Source organism: Oryctolagus cuniculus, chromosome 11 (assembly GCF_051225735.1).
Source record: "Oryctolagus cuniculus isolate XC-2025 breed Fujian yellow rabbit chromosome 11, ASM5122573v1, whole genome shotgun sequence".
In the NCBI taxonomy this organism is placed as follows: Eukaryota; Metazoa; Chordata; class Mammalia; order Lagomorpha; family Leporidae; genus Oryctolagus; species Oryctolagus cuniculus.
In genome coordinates this window covers 114,772,909-114,787,487 of record NC_142877.1, presented here as the reverse complement: position 1 = coordinate 114,787,487, position 14,579 = coordinate 114,772,909, and the positions used below count along the sequence as shown (strand labels likewise).

The 14,579-nt window shown below is 61.7% G+C and overlaps 1 protein-coding gene across 11 annotated transcripts; it reads left to right on the top strand.

Annotated features, from left to right (window-relative positions):
• Nucleotides 1-1,139: 1,139 nt before the first annotated feature.
• Nucleotides 1,140-12,826, top strand: ANKRD54 (ankyrin repeat domain 54). 11 transcript variants are annotated; one of them, XM_051840050.2, is made up of 8 exons: nucleotides 1,140-1,604; nucleotides 3,313-3,360; nucleotides 8,142-8,240; nucleotides 9,824-9,890; nucleotides 10,988-11,035; nucleotides 11,105-11,229; nucleotides 11,363-11,470; nucleotides 11,760-12,826. In XM_051840050.2, the coding sequence occupies exons 1-7, from the start codon at nucleotides 1,274-1,276 to the stop codon at nucleotides 11,428-11,430; spliced, it is 786 nt and encodes a 261-aa protein (XP_051696010.1). In that variant the 5' UTR covers nucleotides 1,140-1,273; the 3' UTR covers nucleotides 11,431-11,470; nucleotides 11,760-12,826. The 11 variants fall into 11 exon arrangements, 8 of the variants coding, with proteins under 8 accessions (XP_051696010.1, XP_069909019.1, XP_051696011.1 ...); XM_070052918.2 differs by having other exon boundaries at nucleotides 10,899-11,035; XM_008252016.4 differs by having other exon boundaries at nucleotides 1,142-1,604; nucleotides 9,819-9,890.
• Nucleotides 12,827-14,579: the final 1,753 nt, after the last annotated feature.

Sequence of the window (14,579 nt, the reverse complement as noted above, 5' to 3'; positions counted from 1 at the left end):
TCAGACAGGTCCGGGATCAAACACCAATTCCTCAGCTTTGCAGCCCTGCCCCCTTGGGACAATTCACATAACCCTCAGCGCCTCGATGTTCCCATCCACAAAATGGGCTCAGGCTCTTCTGAGGGAGCAGCGAGTGATGGCACATTATCCGGGACAGGGTGGCACACGGCCCATTACGCTGGTCGCTTTCCTCCGATTCCTTCCGTCCTGTCAGTGACCGGGCACAGGTAGCCCACATCGTACAGCGACGCTGTTCCGTGAGCACGACAGAACCGACAGAACCCGGACGCGCCATCCAGCTGTGGGGGAGGGTTCACGGGTAAGCCACTGCCTGCAGCACCAGCATCCTGTAAGGGCGCTGGTTCGAGTCCCGGCCGCTCCACTTCCAGTCCCGCTCCCTTCCAATTCCCTGGGAAAGCAGCAGAAGGTGGGCCGAGTCCCTGGGACCTGCACCCACGCGGGAGACCCGGAAAAAGCTCCTGGTTAGGGCCCCGGCCGTTGTGGCCGTTTGGGGAGTGAACCAGCGGATGGAAGCGCTCTCTGACCCTGCAACTCTGCCCTTGAAATGCGTCTTTACACAGAGGCACGAGGGACGAAGGCGCGCGGCCTGCGAGGGCCGTGGGGAGCGCCCACTTCCTGTGTCGGGACGCGGTGCCGCGGCTGCTCGCGGGCGGAACCGCGCCTCTGACGTATCTCGTGGAGTCAGTCGGCGAGCAACGCTGGGGCCACCCCGAGGAAAGGAAGTCTATTCCCGCACAGCTCGTGGAAATACTTCTACGTCTTAACATAGCGCCCCTTCCCTACCTTTTCATTCATTGATTTTAAATAAAGCCCATCTATACGAGTGTGGCTGCTTCATTTTCTCCCTTTGTGATTGGCTGAGGCGCCTGCCCGTTATCTTTGTTGCGGGGGGAACGCTTCTTAAATTCAGCTGTTTTATTGGCTCCGGTAGCGACGTACGGCCGGGACGGCGGGCATCTCAAATTTGTGATTGGTCGCTACGTCCGCCACTCACGCTGCCAGAAACCCCCGTCCAATTCTTTTGCTTGTACTATGCGCTGCCTTCCCGATTGGCTGTTGGGGTTTCAGCGAGAGGCGTCGTCATTGGTCCGGGACGCTCCGGCGGCCAGAGCCCGCCCGCGCTCCGTTGCCGTGGTTGCAGGCCCGGCCCGCCCGCTTGCTCGCTGACAGCGAGGCTTGGGGCGGAGGGAAGTGGGTCCGTTGGCCGGTCGGGAACGAGGCTGTGGCGGCCAGGCCCGCGCCGAGGGTTGCCATGGCAGCCGCCGCCGGGGGCGCGGACGACGAGCCGCGCTCGGGCCGCTCGAGCTCGGAGGGCGAGTGCGCGGTGGCGCCGGAGCCGCTGACGGGCGCCGAGGGCCTCTTCTCCTTCGCCGACCTCGGGTCCGCGCTGGGCGGCGGCGGCGGCGGCGGCCTCGCGGCGCGGGCGTCCGGCGGGGCGCAGTCCCCGCTGCGCTACCTCCACGTCCTGTGGCAGCAGGACGCGGAGCCGCGCGATGAGCTGCGCTGCAAGATCCCCGCCGGCCGGCTGCGGCGAGCGGCCAGGCCGCACCGCCGGCTCGGGCCCACGGGCAAGGAGGCGCACGGTGAGGCGCGGGGTGGCCGGGGGCGGGGGGACGACCCGGGCCCTGACCGCCCCCAGACGGCTGCTCTGCGTGAGGGTCACAGTTAGGGCTGCTGGGGGTCGGAGCGCTTGCTCGGGCCTCCTCCCGCGACGCGCCCTGGGGGCTTGCTAGTAGGCCAGGAAGTGGGGTGCTGGAGAATACTCCGTGGTCTCAGAGCCTCCTGTTTAGGGGCACGGCTTTGCCACGCTGCTCAGCCTCGGTTTTCCCATCTGTGAAATGGATGTAGTAGCCGCCTTCCGGGGTGTTGCAGGGCTTAGCCGTTACCTGCCCCACGCCCGCCGGGTGATGCGCGGCCACCTGTGATCCTACAAAACGTGTTGAGAAATCGTTCCCATTGCACGGGTGACGCTGAGGCTCTGAGAAATTGCCTTTTTTTTTTTTTTAAGATTTATTTATTTATTTGAAAGAGTTACAGCAGAGAGAGGTAGAGACACAGAGAGAGAGAGAGGTCTTCCGTCTGCTGGTTCACTCCCCAGATGGCTGCAACGGCCAAGCTGCACCGATCCAAAGCCAGGAGCCAGGAGCTTCTTCCGGGTCTCCTACGCGGGTGCAGGGGCCCAAGGACTTGGGCCATCCTCCACTGCTTTCCCAGGCCACCGCAGAGAGCTGGACTGGAAGTGGAGCAGCCGGGACTAGAACCGGCGCCCATATGGGATGCCAGAGCTTCAGGCCAGGGCTCTAACCCGCTGCACCACAGTGCCGGCTGAGAAATTGTCTCCCGGTAGGGCCTCAGGGAGCTGTTCCGGTACCGGAACCCAGACTAGCCAGGCCGAGCCCCTTGCTCGGGCTTGTCCAGCGTGTCGTCGTCTGCGTAGAAACCGAGGCTCTGAAGAACCAAGGACGAGGGCTTTTAGGGCCCCTTCAGGGACTCCCGGAGACTCGGCCGTGTCTGGTGGTCGCTAAAGACTGAGCGCTCGCAGTGCTGTCCCAGCCGCGTAGGGAGGCGGGTGCCGTCCTGGCCGCCTGCAGCCCACGGCGGGGCGCCTGGCTCCTGCTCCACCTTCCCACAGGGTGGGCATTGGGAGGCGGCGGCGATGGCTCACACTGTGTGGGAGACCTGGACTGAGCTGCCAGGCCCGCCCTGGCCCTCGCAGGCATCCGGGGACTGACCCCGCACATGGACGCTTGCTCTATGCATGTAGGACTCGCTGTGTGTGGAAGTGTCATTTTTGGCCATTTCTCTGATGACAAAGGTGCTCTATGGTGTTCTCCAACACAGAGGTCGTGTCATGGACCGGCAGTAAACTTCTGCTTAGGAATCACCAGGCTTAGGTGATCAGCCTCCTTGCCTAATTAGGAAAATGTCTCCTTTGAGACTGACCTGTTCGGGAGGAGAAAGCCAGCGTGAGATTGCCCACGTAACGGCGCAGAGCCCCCACCGAGAGCCCCCAGTGTCTGCAGCCGCGGCTGGTGGGACCGCTCCGCCTTGCTTTGCCAGTGGAGACCCCGAGGTCAGCCGGCTTGCCCTGTCCCGCCAGCCACGGCAAGGGCCGGACACGACATCTGGGCCCCAGGGCCGGGAGGATTTGCTGCAGAATGCGGGTTTCAGCCAGCATACGCGTTTCTGCGCGTGCCAGGGCCCCTTGGGTCCTTCCGCGGCGGCAGGGTGGGCTCGCCGGGAAGCCGCCCTCCGTCTGTTATCACAGCGATTGTCTTCATCTCTTCACAGCGCTGAAAAGGCTGAGGGACTCGGCCAATGCCAATGACGTGGAAACAGGTGAGTACTGCAGTGGGCCCAGCGCCGGGGACCCGTGGGCTGGCTGGGGAAGGAGAGAGCCGGGTCGCCAACGCCCGGGAGGACCACCTGCCTGCTGCCCCCGGCACTGGCCAGCCGCGCTTCCTGTCAAACTGCAGACACCCGGCAGGGGGTGAGCCCAGCCAGCACAGGCCCCCAGCCGCCCCGTGCTGGCCTGCCCCCCGCACCTGCTGATGTCATAGCATTTCCGACCCTGTGGGCCCCTGGTATGGTACAGATCTACTTCTCTATCCGAGCACGGTCTTTGGCAAAGGGTGGGCGCTCATTTCGGAGCCTCCGGGCTGATGGCAGTGAGCGCTGACCTTGACTGCCAGCGGTCGTCTGCACGGGCCGCCCGGTGTGAGCCCGGTGAGGGCACGTGGTTTTCCGTGAATGGCACGGTGGGCCCCTGCAGGACCGTGCCCTGTCGGGCTTTCCTCTTGCTCTCCAGCCCCCCCTAGCGGGCAGGGCAGTAGCAGGACAAGCCAGAGGACAAAGTGTTTCATGTATCCAGGGACTTAGCTCTTCCTGGGAGGCGCTGGCAGTTTTCTGGAGGCTTTAATAAATCCCCAGCGTGCAGTGCTTCAACAGCACAGATTTGTTGCTGTACAGCTACCCGGGGGAGGCGTGCAGTGCCGGCGGGCAGGGGCGCGGGTCTTCGGGAGGCTCCTCTCCCAGCCCCCGGGGGCCCTGCGTTCCTGGGCTCGCCCCCCCCCCGCCATCTGCACAGCCAGCACCGAGGGCTGAGGCAGCCCCCTGTGCTTCTGGGTTCTTGGAGCAGGGAAAGTTCTCTGACTCGCGAGGACCCGCGAAGTCACGCGGATCCCGGCTCTGCCGGGGGCGCCGCACGCCACCCGCTCCGGGGAGAGCACGCGGCCTTCTTCGCTCCGCCTGTCTCCAGTGGACGTGTTGTGTTTGCTGGTGGCGTGCTGGCACCCACAGCTGAAACGGGAGCGTCAGTTGAGGGCCACGGGGTGTAGGAGCCCAGTTACTGCGGGCAGGGGGCACGCGTGTAACGCGGACAGCCGGGGCATCGCACCGTGGGCCTGAGCTGCTCCCGTCCCTGGGCCCTGAGCTCCCGTCCCTGGGGCAGCAGCCGGCCAGAACCTGGAATGCTTTTATTTATTTATTTTTTTAAAGACTTATTTATTTATTTCAAAGAGTTACAGAGGAGAGACAGAGGGAGAAGGAGAGAGAGAGAGAGAGAGAGAGAGAGAGAGAGAGATATCTTCCATCCAAATGGCCAGCCCTGGGCTAGCCGGAGCCAGGAGCTTCTTCCGGGTCTCCTACGTGGGTGCAGGGGCCCAAGCACTTGGGCATCCTCCACTGCTTCTCTAGGCCGTTAGCAGGGAGCTGGATCGGAAGTGGAGCAGCCCAGACACACACCGGCATCCCAGGTGGTGGCTTTGCCTGCTACACCACAGTTGGCCTCCTAGAAAGTTTTTTAAGGAAAAATACGAAGCATTGTTTTAAATATCTCTAGTGGGTGGCCAGGGGGTGTTAGGTCATACTCACCTTCCACAGAAAGTGAGGTTCAAGTTCTGGCAGAAGTGCTGCGACTTTCCGTTCAGAGAGGGGAAGCAGCCCGTGGGTTTAGTGCTTCTGCGGTCCACGTTCTGTGTTCTTGGCAGGTTTGTATTTTGAATATGAACATAATAATGTGCTTAAAGCATCTCGAGGGGGAGGCATTGCGACCCCATGCTTGAGCCAGGGCTTTGCTTGCCCGCGTCACACACGGCAGCGCTGGTTTGAGTTCCAGCTGCTGCTGCTCTGGTCTGGCTTCCCCCTGGTGTGTGTGGAGGCGGCAGATGGTGGCCCAGAGACCTGTGTCCCTGCCACCCACGGGGGACCCAGGTGGAGCTCCTGGCTCCTGGCTTTGGCCTGGCCCAGCCGTGGTTCTTGTGGGCGTTTGGGGAGTGAAGCAGGGGTGTTGGAAGATCTCTCTTCACTCTGCCTTTCAAATACATTTTTTAAAGTTTTTATGTTAGAGAAATATACAAGAAAAACATCCATAATGTCAGCAAAGGGCATAGTTTGTTATTTTGGTGAACATCTTCCAGTCCTTATTTCTAGGCACACGAATTTTCCTTATTGGCTTGCAAACTGCTGTGTATGCATTTTGTAGCATTCATAATTTTTTGTGTATCATAAACATTTTTCATAGAATTTTTAACCATATATTTTTTCGACATGGAAGCATTTTTCCCTACTTATAAAATTAATGCGTTACTGTCTGGCTCTTTTAAAGCTTGTGAGATGGAAAACAAAGCCTCACTTTATAACCCCATTCTCCAGTTCGAACCACATGTTTCTAAAACAGATTTATTTTTTCACTTGTAAGGCAGAGTTACAAAGAGAGAGGAAGAGAGCTCTTTTATCGGCTGGTTCACTCATCAGATGGCCACATTGCTGGTGCTGGGCTGGGCTGCAGCCAGGAGCCTGGCACTGCATCCAGGTCTCCCCATGGGTGCAGTGGGTGCAGGGGCCCCAGCGCTGGGCGTCTTCTGCTGCGTTCCCAGGTGCATTAGCAGGAGCTGGATCGGAAGTGGAGCGGCCGGGATGGAGTCTGCGCTCACGTGGGGTGCTGGGGTTGCACACAGTGGCTTAATTTGCTGCACTGCAACACCGGCTCCACAAGGCTTTTTTTTTTTTTTTTTTTTTTTTTTAATTATTTATTTGAAAGAGTTAACAGAGAGGCAGAGAGAGAGAGAGAGGTCTTCCATCTGCTGGTTCACTCCCCAATTGGCTACAATGGCCGGAGCTGAGCCGATCTGAAGCCAGGAGCCAGGAGCTTCTTCCTGGTCTCCCATGAGGGTGCACGGGCCCAAGCACTTGGGCCATCCTCCACTGCCCTCCCGGGCCACAGCAGAGAGCTGGACTGGAAGAGGGGCAGCCAGGACTAGAACCAGCACCCATATGGGATGCCGGTGCCGCGGGTGGAGGATTAACCTACTGCGCCACAGCGCCGGCCCCAGAACCATGATTTTTGAAATGAATTGTAGCCGCTATTTGTAACAGATGCGTGCTATTACTGCAAAGGGACAAAGTAAGAATTAGTTATATATTTGCACATTGGCTTTTCAGTTTTAAGTTACTTTCTGGGGAATATTACATTAAAAAGTATGCATGTTACAGGGCCAACGCTGTGGGTTAAAGCCCCAGCCGCAGCGCTGGCATCCCATATGGGTGCCAGTTCAAGTCCTGGCTGCTCCTCTTGGATGCAGCATCTTGGGCTGTCCCCTGCTGCTTTCCCAGCAGCACTAGCAGGAAGCTGGACTGGAAGTGGAGCAGCCGGGACTGGGACCAGCACTCGTGGGATGCCGACACTGCAGGCGGCAGCCTCAGGTGCTATGCCGCAGCGCAGCCCCGCCCTCCTTCCCTCATTCAGCCCGCCAGTAGCGTTCATTAGGCAAATGCTGATGGCAAGCACAGTGACACCCAAATTATAAACAGATAAAACGCTAGGAGCATTTGGGGCTGGCACTGTGGTGCAGCAGCTAAGCTGCCACCTACATCGCCAGGATCCCGCTCCAGAGCACGAGTTCGAGTCCCGGCTGCTCTCTTCCTTGCGGCTCCCTGCTAATGCCAGTGCCTGGGCCCTGCACCCACGTGGGAGACCCAGACGGAGTTCTAGGCGCTCGGCTTCAGCCTGGCCGCTGCTGCCACCTGGGGAGGGAGCCAGAGGTAGATCTCTTTCTTTCTGTCTCTCCCTCTCTTTGTCACTCTGCCTTTCAAATAAGTAAAAATAGATCTTCACCGTACGTGTGTGTGTGTTCGACTAGAAAGTGGCACTGTTGTAAAAGCCTGCAGAAAGCTGAATGGTGTGTTTGTTCGGGAGGTGTGAGGTCTGGAGCCGTGACGCAGGCTTATGCCCAGCGTTGCCTCCTGTTCCCTGGGGAAGGCAGCCTGGGCCTTGATGCTCTCTCTGGGCTGAGCCTGAGCCTTCGGATCAGAAAGGACCTGTAAAAGGGGCGTGGCCCTTGCTAGGCCCTGGAGGGCTCCGCCGCGGGTTCCTGCCTGGCTGGTGCCCGCGTCCCGGCTCTGGCTGGGGTGGGGATTAGGGCAGCAGGGTGAGGGGCGCTGCAGAGGGCGCTGCGGGCGAGACTGCAGCGGCCTCGCGTGAGTGGTGCTGGGCAGCAGTTTTCCCGTCCCCGCTGGACGTGGCCGCTAGCACGCAATGCCTCCCGTCTCCTAGCACCTCTGCGTCTCAGCGGAGGAACTTCCCATCCGTTATCTCAGCAGAGTGGCTGTCGGCTGGCAGGGCTCAGGTCAGTCCATTTGCAGGGGGACTAGAGTCCCCATCAGGCCTTGCTCTCCCGCCGGCTCTGCGTGCTGCCCCGTGCTGTGGGCAGCGCAGTCCTCTCTTTTCTCCCACGGCTCGGTCTGTGTGGCTGCAGAGCCCGCGCTGTCCACCGCAGGCTGCCCCGAGCCGAGTCCAGCTGGAACGGACGCGTCCCCAGGCTGAGGATGGGCCGCGGTCTGTGCTGGGGGTGTCTGTCACTCTAGACCCTCTTACCTGAGGCCCGGGAGCCTCTGGCGACATTCTGCCCCTCCTCACAGTCTGGGCCCCCACATCGGCGCCCTCAGGAGACCAGCCCCCGCCAGGACAGCCCCCGTGGAGCCGGCACCTTCCTGGGTGCCCACCCACTGTCCAGGCCTGGTCTGCCGGGACCCCAGCATCCCGCCCCGCCCGCCGGGGACTGCAGCCGAGCTAACACTGCCGCTCTCTCGCCCGTCCTCTCCCTCTGTCTTGGTGACGTCAGTGCAGCAGCTTCTGGAAGACGGCGCGGATCCCTGCGCAGCCGACGACAAGGGCCGCACGGCTCTCCACTTCGCCTCCTGCAATGGCAATGACCGCATTGGTGAGTCCTGGGGGAGGAGGGGGCAGGCGTGGCAAGCAGTGTCTCGGGGCGGGGGGAGGCGCGGCTGGCTGCACAGCCTCAGGATGCCCACGTGTGCTGGGGACTGGCAGCCTGGCACCCAAGTGCCCTGGCCCTCGCCCTCCCCAGGGTGAAGACCGGGCAGGGGCAGGCCCAGGCCTCAGAGGTCTTCATTCAGGCACCGCTGGCTCAGGCAGCCACAGCAGTGGCTCCTTTTATTAAAGGTGTCTTTTGAAAAATTATGGTGTGACTTGTGGTGTGTGTGTGTGTGTGCGTGCGTGTGCTCACACTGTGGGGGAGCCACCACCAGATCAAGATGGAGAATCTCTCCCAGTCCTCTCCCCCGGGGGGACCGTGTCCACCACGACTGGGGTTCCCTGTCTGTGGAGTTCACGTCCGTGGAAGCCCCCGGCGTGCTCTTTCGGTCACCGCTATGTCCGCGCGACCATCCGTGCTTGCGTGTGTGTGCCGGGAGCTTGCCTCCCCACGTCCCGGTGTGACACAGCCCCGGCCCCATCCTGCTGGGCCATTGGCATTGGCATGGTTTCCAGGTGACGGTTCTTGTACGTACACGCCCTCACCTGTAGGGGGCGACGTCCGGAGTGGAAGCCTGGCGGCTCTCTCCCCAGGTGGGTGCTGAGGGGCCGAGAGCGCCACGCCTGCCCACACCCCTGCCGGAGCCCTCTCTGTCTTTGCCACTTAGCGTTCTGGCTGGGGTCTAATTTGCATTTCTCCGCGCCAGCACTTACTGGCCATTTCAACATCCTCCTTTGTGCGTGTCTGTTCAAGTCCTTGGGCCATTTTCCCATGCAAGATGTCTTTAGAACTGCAGCGTTTTGTGTTCTGCACAGAAGTCCCTGACGTAAAGGATGACGTGCTTAGCCTGCCTTTTGTTCTCTGAGGGACGTCTTTTGAGTTACACGGTGTTTTAGGAAGGACAATGTATCAGTCTTCTCCTCTGCTTGTCGCTTGTCGGGGGTGCTGGGTGTTCTCCCAGAGCCTGACTACTGTGGCTTTCACATTTACACCCGTGACGCCTCTCAATACTTCCTGGATATCACGTGAGGCTCAGCCTGGTCGCCCTGTTCCCTGTCCTAGACTCAGCCCGTCCATCAGGCAGTAGGCAAACCCGGCCGATGGCACAGCCCTGGCGCTCAGGGGGCCCAGAGACCACCCAGGAGGGCAGGGTGACATCGTCCACAGGCCTCGCTGTGGAGGACGAAACACGCCCTTGAGAGCCCATGCCTGCAGCCACTGCTATTGGGAGAACGCTCAGCTGTGAGGTCTGGGACCCACAACACCTGCCAAGGCCAGGAGGCCCCTGGAGCCCCCAGGTCCTGCCCTAGAGTCCTGCACATGAATCCCGTTGAGTCAGTGGGTGGCTGAGTGTGTGAGCAAGTGGTGACTAGTGGGGGGACAACAGGGAGGCGCTGTGCCATCTGGGTCCCACACTCTGCGCAAGGCCTCGCTAGCGTAGGAGGGGCGCCCCCTGCCTCACCGTGGCGGGAAGCGGGGATGACAGGCGCCTCCCACAGGCCTCCTGGGCTTCCCTCTTTTCAGTGCAGCTCCTCCTGGACCACGGGGCCGATCCCAACCAGCGAGACGGGCTGGGGAACACACCGCTCCACCTGGGTAAGCGCCTCCTGAGGCCCAGACAGCTGCTGGGCTGCATAGACGGGCTCCCAGCAGGTTCTCCCAGCGTGGGGTGGGGGGAGAGCCCGATCCCCGGCTGCTGTCCCACCGGCCTGGGTCCACGGCTTTCCAGGCTCTCGGGAGTCGGCTCTGCCCTCAGCACAGCTGCTCTGGCAGCCCCACTGGGCAGATGTGGCCCGAGGCCTTGGCTGGTTGCGCCCCTCACCGGCTTGCACTGTCACTCGTGCCGGGCAGGTCCCATCTGCAGGCCTCAGTTTCCTCGGCCATGCAGGGAGGGACTTGGACTTGATGGCCGAGTCCTGCCCAGCTGACACCTTGGTGACCCTTCCCCAGGGGGCGTCACTTGGCACAGGCATGCTCCCTCTTGCAGGCACACAGGGCCAGGCTGAGGGTACCGAACTCTTTTTATATGTATATAGATTTATTCATTTAAAAGAGTTGCAGAGAGATAGGGAGAGACAGAGAGCGATCTTCCATCCACTGATTCACTCCCCAGAGTTGGGCCAGGCTGAAGCCAGGAGCCAGGAGCTTCTTCAGGCCCCCATATCGGTGGTAGGAGCCCAAGCAGTTGGGCCGTCTTCCGCTGCTCTTCCCAGGCCACTAGCGGGGAGCTGGATCAGAAGTGAAGCAGCCGGGGCCGGGGCTGTGGCGTAGCGAGTAAAGCTTCCGCCTGCAGCTCTGGCATCCTTGTGGGCGCCAGTTGGAGTCCTGGGTGCTCCACTTGCAATCCAGCAGGAAAAGCAGCAGAGGACGGCCCAAGTGCTTGGGCCCCTGCACCCCCGTGGGAGACTTGGATGAAGCTCCTGCCTTTGGCCCAGACCTGGCCATTGCAGCCATTTGGGGAGTGAACCAGCGGATAGAAGACCTCTCTCTGTCTCTCTGCCTCTGCTTCTCCCTCTCTGTAACTCTTTCAAATAAGTAAATAAATCTTAAAAAAAAAAAAAAAAAAAAAAGTGAAGCAGCCGGAACTCAAACCGGCGCCCGCAGGGGACGCCGGCACTGCAGGCGGCAGCTGTGCCCACTGCGCCGCGACGCTGGGCCCCGGGTTCTGAATTCTTGCGTCTGCTCCTCCCCAGCGGCCTGCACCAACCACGTGCCTGTGATCACCACCCTGCTGCGAGGAGGTAGGTGGCTTCTTCCCCTCCCCCGTCCTCACCTTCGCCCAGCGTGATGGCTCCCGCCTGTCCTCGCAGGCGCCCGGGTCGACGCCCTGGACCGAGCTGGCCGCACGCCCCTGCACCTGGCCAAGTCGAAGCTGAGCATCCTGCAGGAGGGCCACTCCCAGTGCCTGGAGGCCGTGCGGCTGGAGGTGAAGCAGGTGAGCCGCCTTCGGCGCCGCCCTCCCGCACGGGTGCCCGCGCTGGCCCCTGCTCCGCGGTGCCTGCTGGCGGCAGCCTGGGCCCCCGTGTCCCCAGGGGGGGCCTGGGTAGCCGGCTCACCTTCTGTTCCAGATCATCCAGATGCTGAGGGAGTACCTGGAGCGCCTGGGGCGCCACGAGCAGCGCGAGCGGCTGGATGACCTCTGCACCCGCCTGCAGATGACAAGCACCAAAGAGCAGGTGAGCCGCAGCCTCGGGGCCAGTGCACCCAGCCGCTGCAGTCTGACCTCGAGTCGGGCTGAGCCTGCGGGGCGGCAGCCCCCGCGGCCCGCAAGCCTCTGCCCGTGCGTGGCCAGCTCTCCTGGGCAGCCCCAGACCGCCTGCTGTCGAGTAGGAAGCTTGGTCAGCTGTTCTGTAGTCAGCCCAGCGGGTGGCCCAGGAGGAGGAGCCACGCCTGCCTTCTCTGCGGCGTTGGGGGCAGGGAACGGGCACCCTGGCACCCTGGACCAGCCTGGGCTTTGTCCTGCAGGTGGACGAAGTGACCGACCTCCTGGCCAGCTTTACCTCTCTGAGTCTGCAGATGCAGAACATGGAGAAGAGGTAGCAAGAGAGGGTCCTGCCTCCTCGCTCTGCCACTGCCCCTTCCTGCCCCCACTGCGCTCATTCAAAGCAACAGCCGGGTGTCTGGCGAGGACTTGACCTTCACCCCCAGATGCTGGGGGCAGAGGCATGATTTCTGCGATCTCAGAACTGCTCCCCTGGTCTCCATCACCTCTGTGGGCCAGGACCATTGTCCCCCACCCCCTCCTCCGGCTCCTGCAGCGCCAGACCAGTCTCTGCAGGGACGCTGCAGCTCTGTGTGACAGGCACTATCCCGTGGGCTCCGCCTGTCCCACGGCCTCCCTGGGGCCCTCAGCAGGCCCCAGAGCCTCCTCTGTTCCTTCCCTGCCATGTTGGCTTAGGAGAGGCCACGGGCACTGCCACTGGGCCTCAGGTTTGGCCTTGTGAGACGGACTTGTCGCCTGACCTTTGAGGAGACACTGCAGTGAGCTTTCGTAGCTGGAAGGGGGAGGGTTGGTGATGCTTACGCCTTAAAAATACCATGCTAGGACCCTGCCGAGCCCGAAGCAGTCTGCAGCCCCTTTCCTCCCAGCCGTCGGAGCCCCAGGAGGGTGTGGCAGTTTGCAGCCTGGGTGTAGGAGGCTGCTGGTGGCTGCTGAGTGTCTGTCATGAAATCCAGGATCCCGTGACCCTCGCTTTGGATGGCAGAGGGGCTCTGTAGTGACGCTGCGTCCCAGGGCCGTGGCGGAGGAGAGTACCCTGGGTGCTCGGGTGGGATGTGCAGTCGCAGGGATCCTACCAGCGGAAGCCGGAGACGTGAGCGGAAGTGGGAGCTGCGCTGATGGACGGAAGCAAGAAGCTGGCGCAACCCCAGGAGGGGGCGGCGAGCCGAGGAAGCTGGAGAGGCAAAGAAATGGTTCTCTACTCAGAATTCCAGGAGAGCCGACCCTGCTGGCACCTTGCCTGTGGCTCAGTGAGACTGAACCTAAAAGTCTGGCCTCCGGAACTGTAAGAAAATAAAGCTGTGTGAAGGCAGCAGCTGTGGCGGTTGTTAGAGAAGCCCAGGAGACGGTGCAGCGGCCAGGGCTGGAGGCTTTTCCGCGGTGGCCACCCTGCCCGCGGGGACAGGTGCTCTGTTGGCTGCGGGCTGGGGATGGGCCAAAGGAAGCGCCCTTGTGGCAGGGGTCTGCTCACAGGGGAAGCCAAAGGGAGGTCTCCGCCTGCCCCTCCCCGCCCTTCCCCAAGGAGGCCGTCCCAGACGGCCGCCACCCACTTCCCCACACTACACTGGACTCCCCGGCTGCTTTCGGAGGCCAGCTTGCTGGGGTTCAGATCTGAATCATGGTATTTTGACAACACTGTATCTGAAAGGTAGAAGGAGAGGGAGATCTTCTATATGCCTGCAACAGCCAGAGCTGAGCCAGGCTGAAGCCAGGAGCCTGGCGCTCCATCGGGGTCCTCCGTGTCAGTGACAGGGGCCCAGTACTGCAGCTGGCACCTGTTGCCTCCCAAGGTGAGCATTAGCAGGAAACCGGATCAGAAGTGGAGCCTGGCTCGAGCCCACACACACCAACATGGGATGCAGGCATCCCGAGCAGTGGTCACCCGCTGCACCAGACACCCAGATCTGAGGGAAACTGAAGCCAGTACTCCCCAGACCCTGGAGAAACAAGGTCTCCTGCGGCCCTGGGCTGCCCCGGGACCCCATTGTGGGAGGAAGCCCAAGCCCACCAGGGCAGCAGGGACCGGGAGGGAAGTGAGGCCGCCCTGAGTTAAGTGTCCCCATGGGCCCAAGCTGCTGTGGGCAAGATGGGTGCTGAGTGAGGGGAGGGTGCGGGGGTGCAGAGGGCAGGCAACTGTCCCTTCCCCAGGCTGCTCCTGACACCCTTCAGCTGAGCCCGCCCACTTCCGGCCCAGGGGCACCTGTGAGCTTGTCCTCTCGCAGGGACTCTGCTGGGCCTGGGCCTGAACACAGCCTCCCTTGGCCACGCCTCCTGGGAGGAGTCCAGGGCAAGCGGAGGGGCAGGGGCAGGAGGGATGGGCCCCTTCTCCTGGCACCTGCTTCGCTGGGCCTCCCCGCCCGCCTGCAGGGATCACCCAGGAGGGAAAGGTGAGGCCGGTGTCGTCCACCCAGCTCCCTGGGGTTCAGCTGACGGCTCCCTGGAGCTCTGAGCCCTGAGGACAGTGCGCCACCTGTCAGGAAAGGGTCCACGGAATTCATCCTCGGGACTTAGGTTTTCTGGCCACGGACTGAGGGGGCCAAGGCGTGGGGGCCTCCGAGGGCGTCTGGAGGTCCCATCTGATCCGCTAGGAGGCAGCCCTGTGTTGATAGAATGGAGCGTGCTGGGGCTGTGACACCACCCCAGACCACCGTGTGTGTGTGTGTGTGTGACACCACCCCAGACCACTGTGTATGTGTGTGTGTGTGTGTGTGTGTGTCTGTGTGAAACCACCCCAGACCACCGTGTGTGTGTGTGTGTGTGTGTGTGTGTGTGAAACCACCCCAGACCACCGTGTGTGTGTGTGTGTGTGTGTGAAACCACCCCAGACCACCGTGTGTGTGTGTGTGTGTGTGTGTGTGTGTGTCCAGGGCACTGGGACTGACCGCTGAGACCTCCCGGGCCTCTGGCCAGCCCAGACTGCATTTGGTGGGGAAGAAGTGGCTCCTGGAGCCTTGGGCCCTGAGGCCTGGCCCCTGGGACAAATGAAGAGTCTGTCGATTCCCTCTCTGGCTGTATAGACGGTAAACACAGACTTGACACAGGAAGGCGGCTTACGGGTCAGTCAT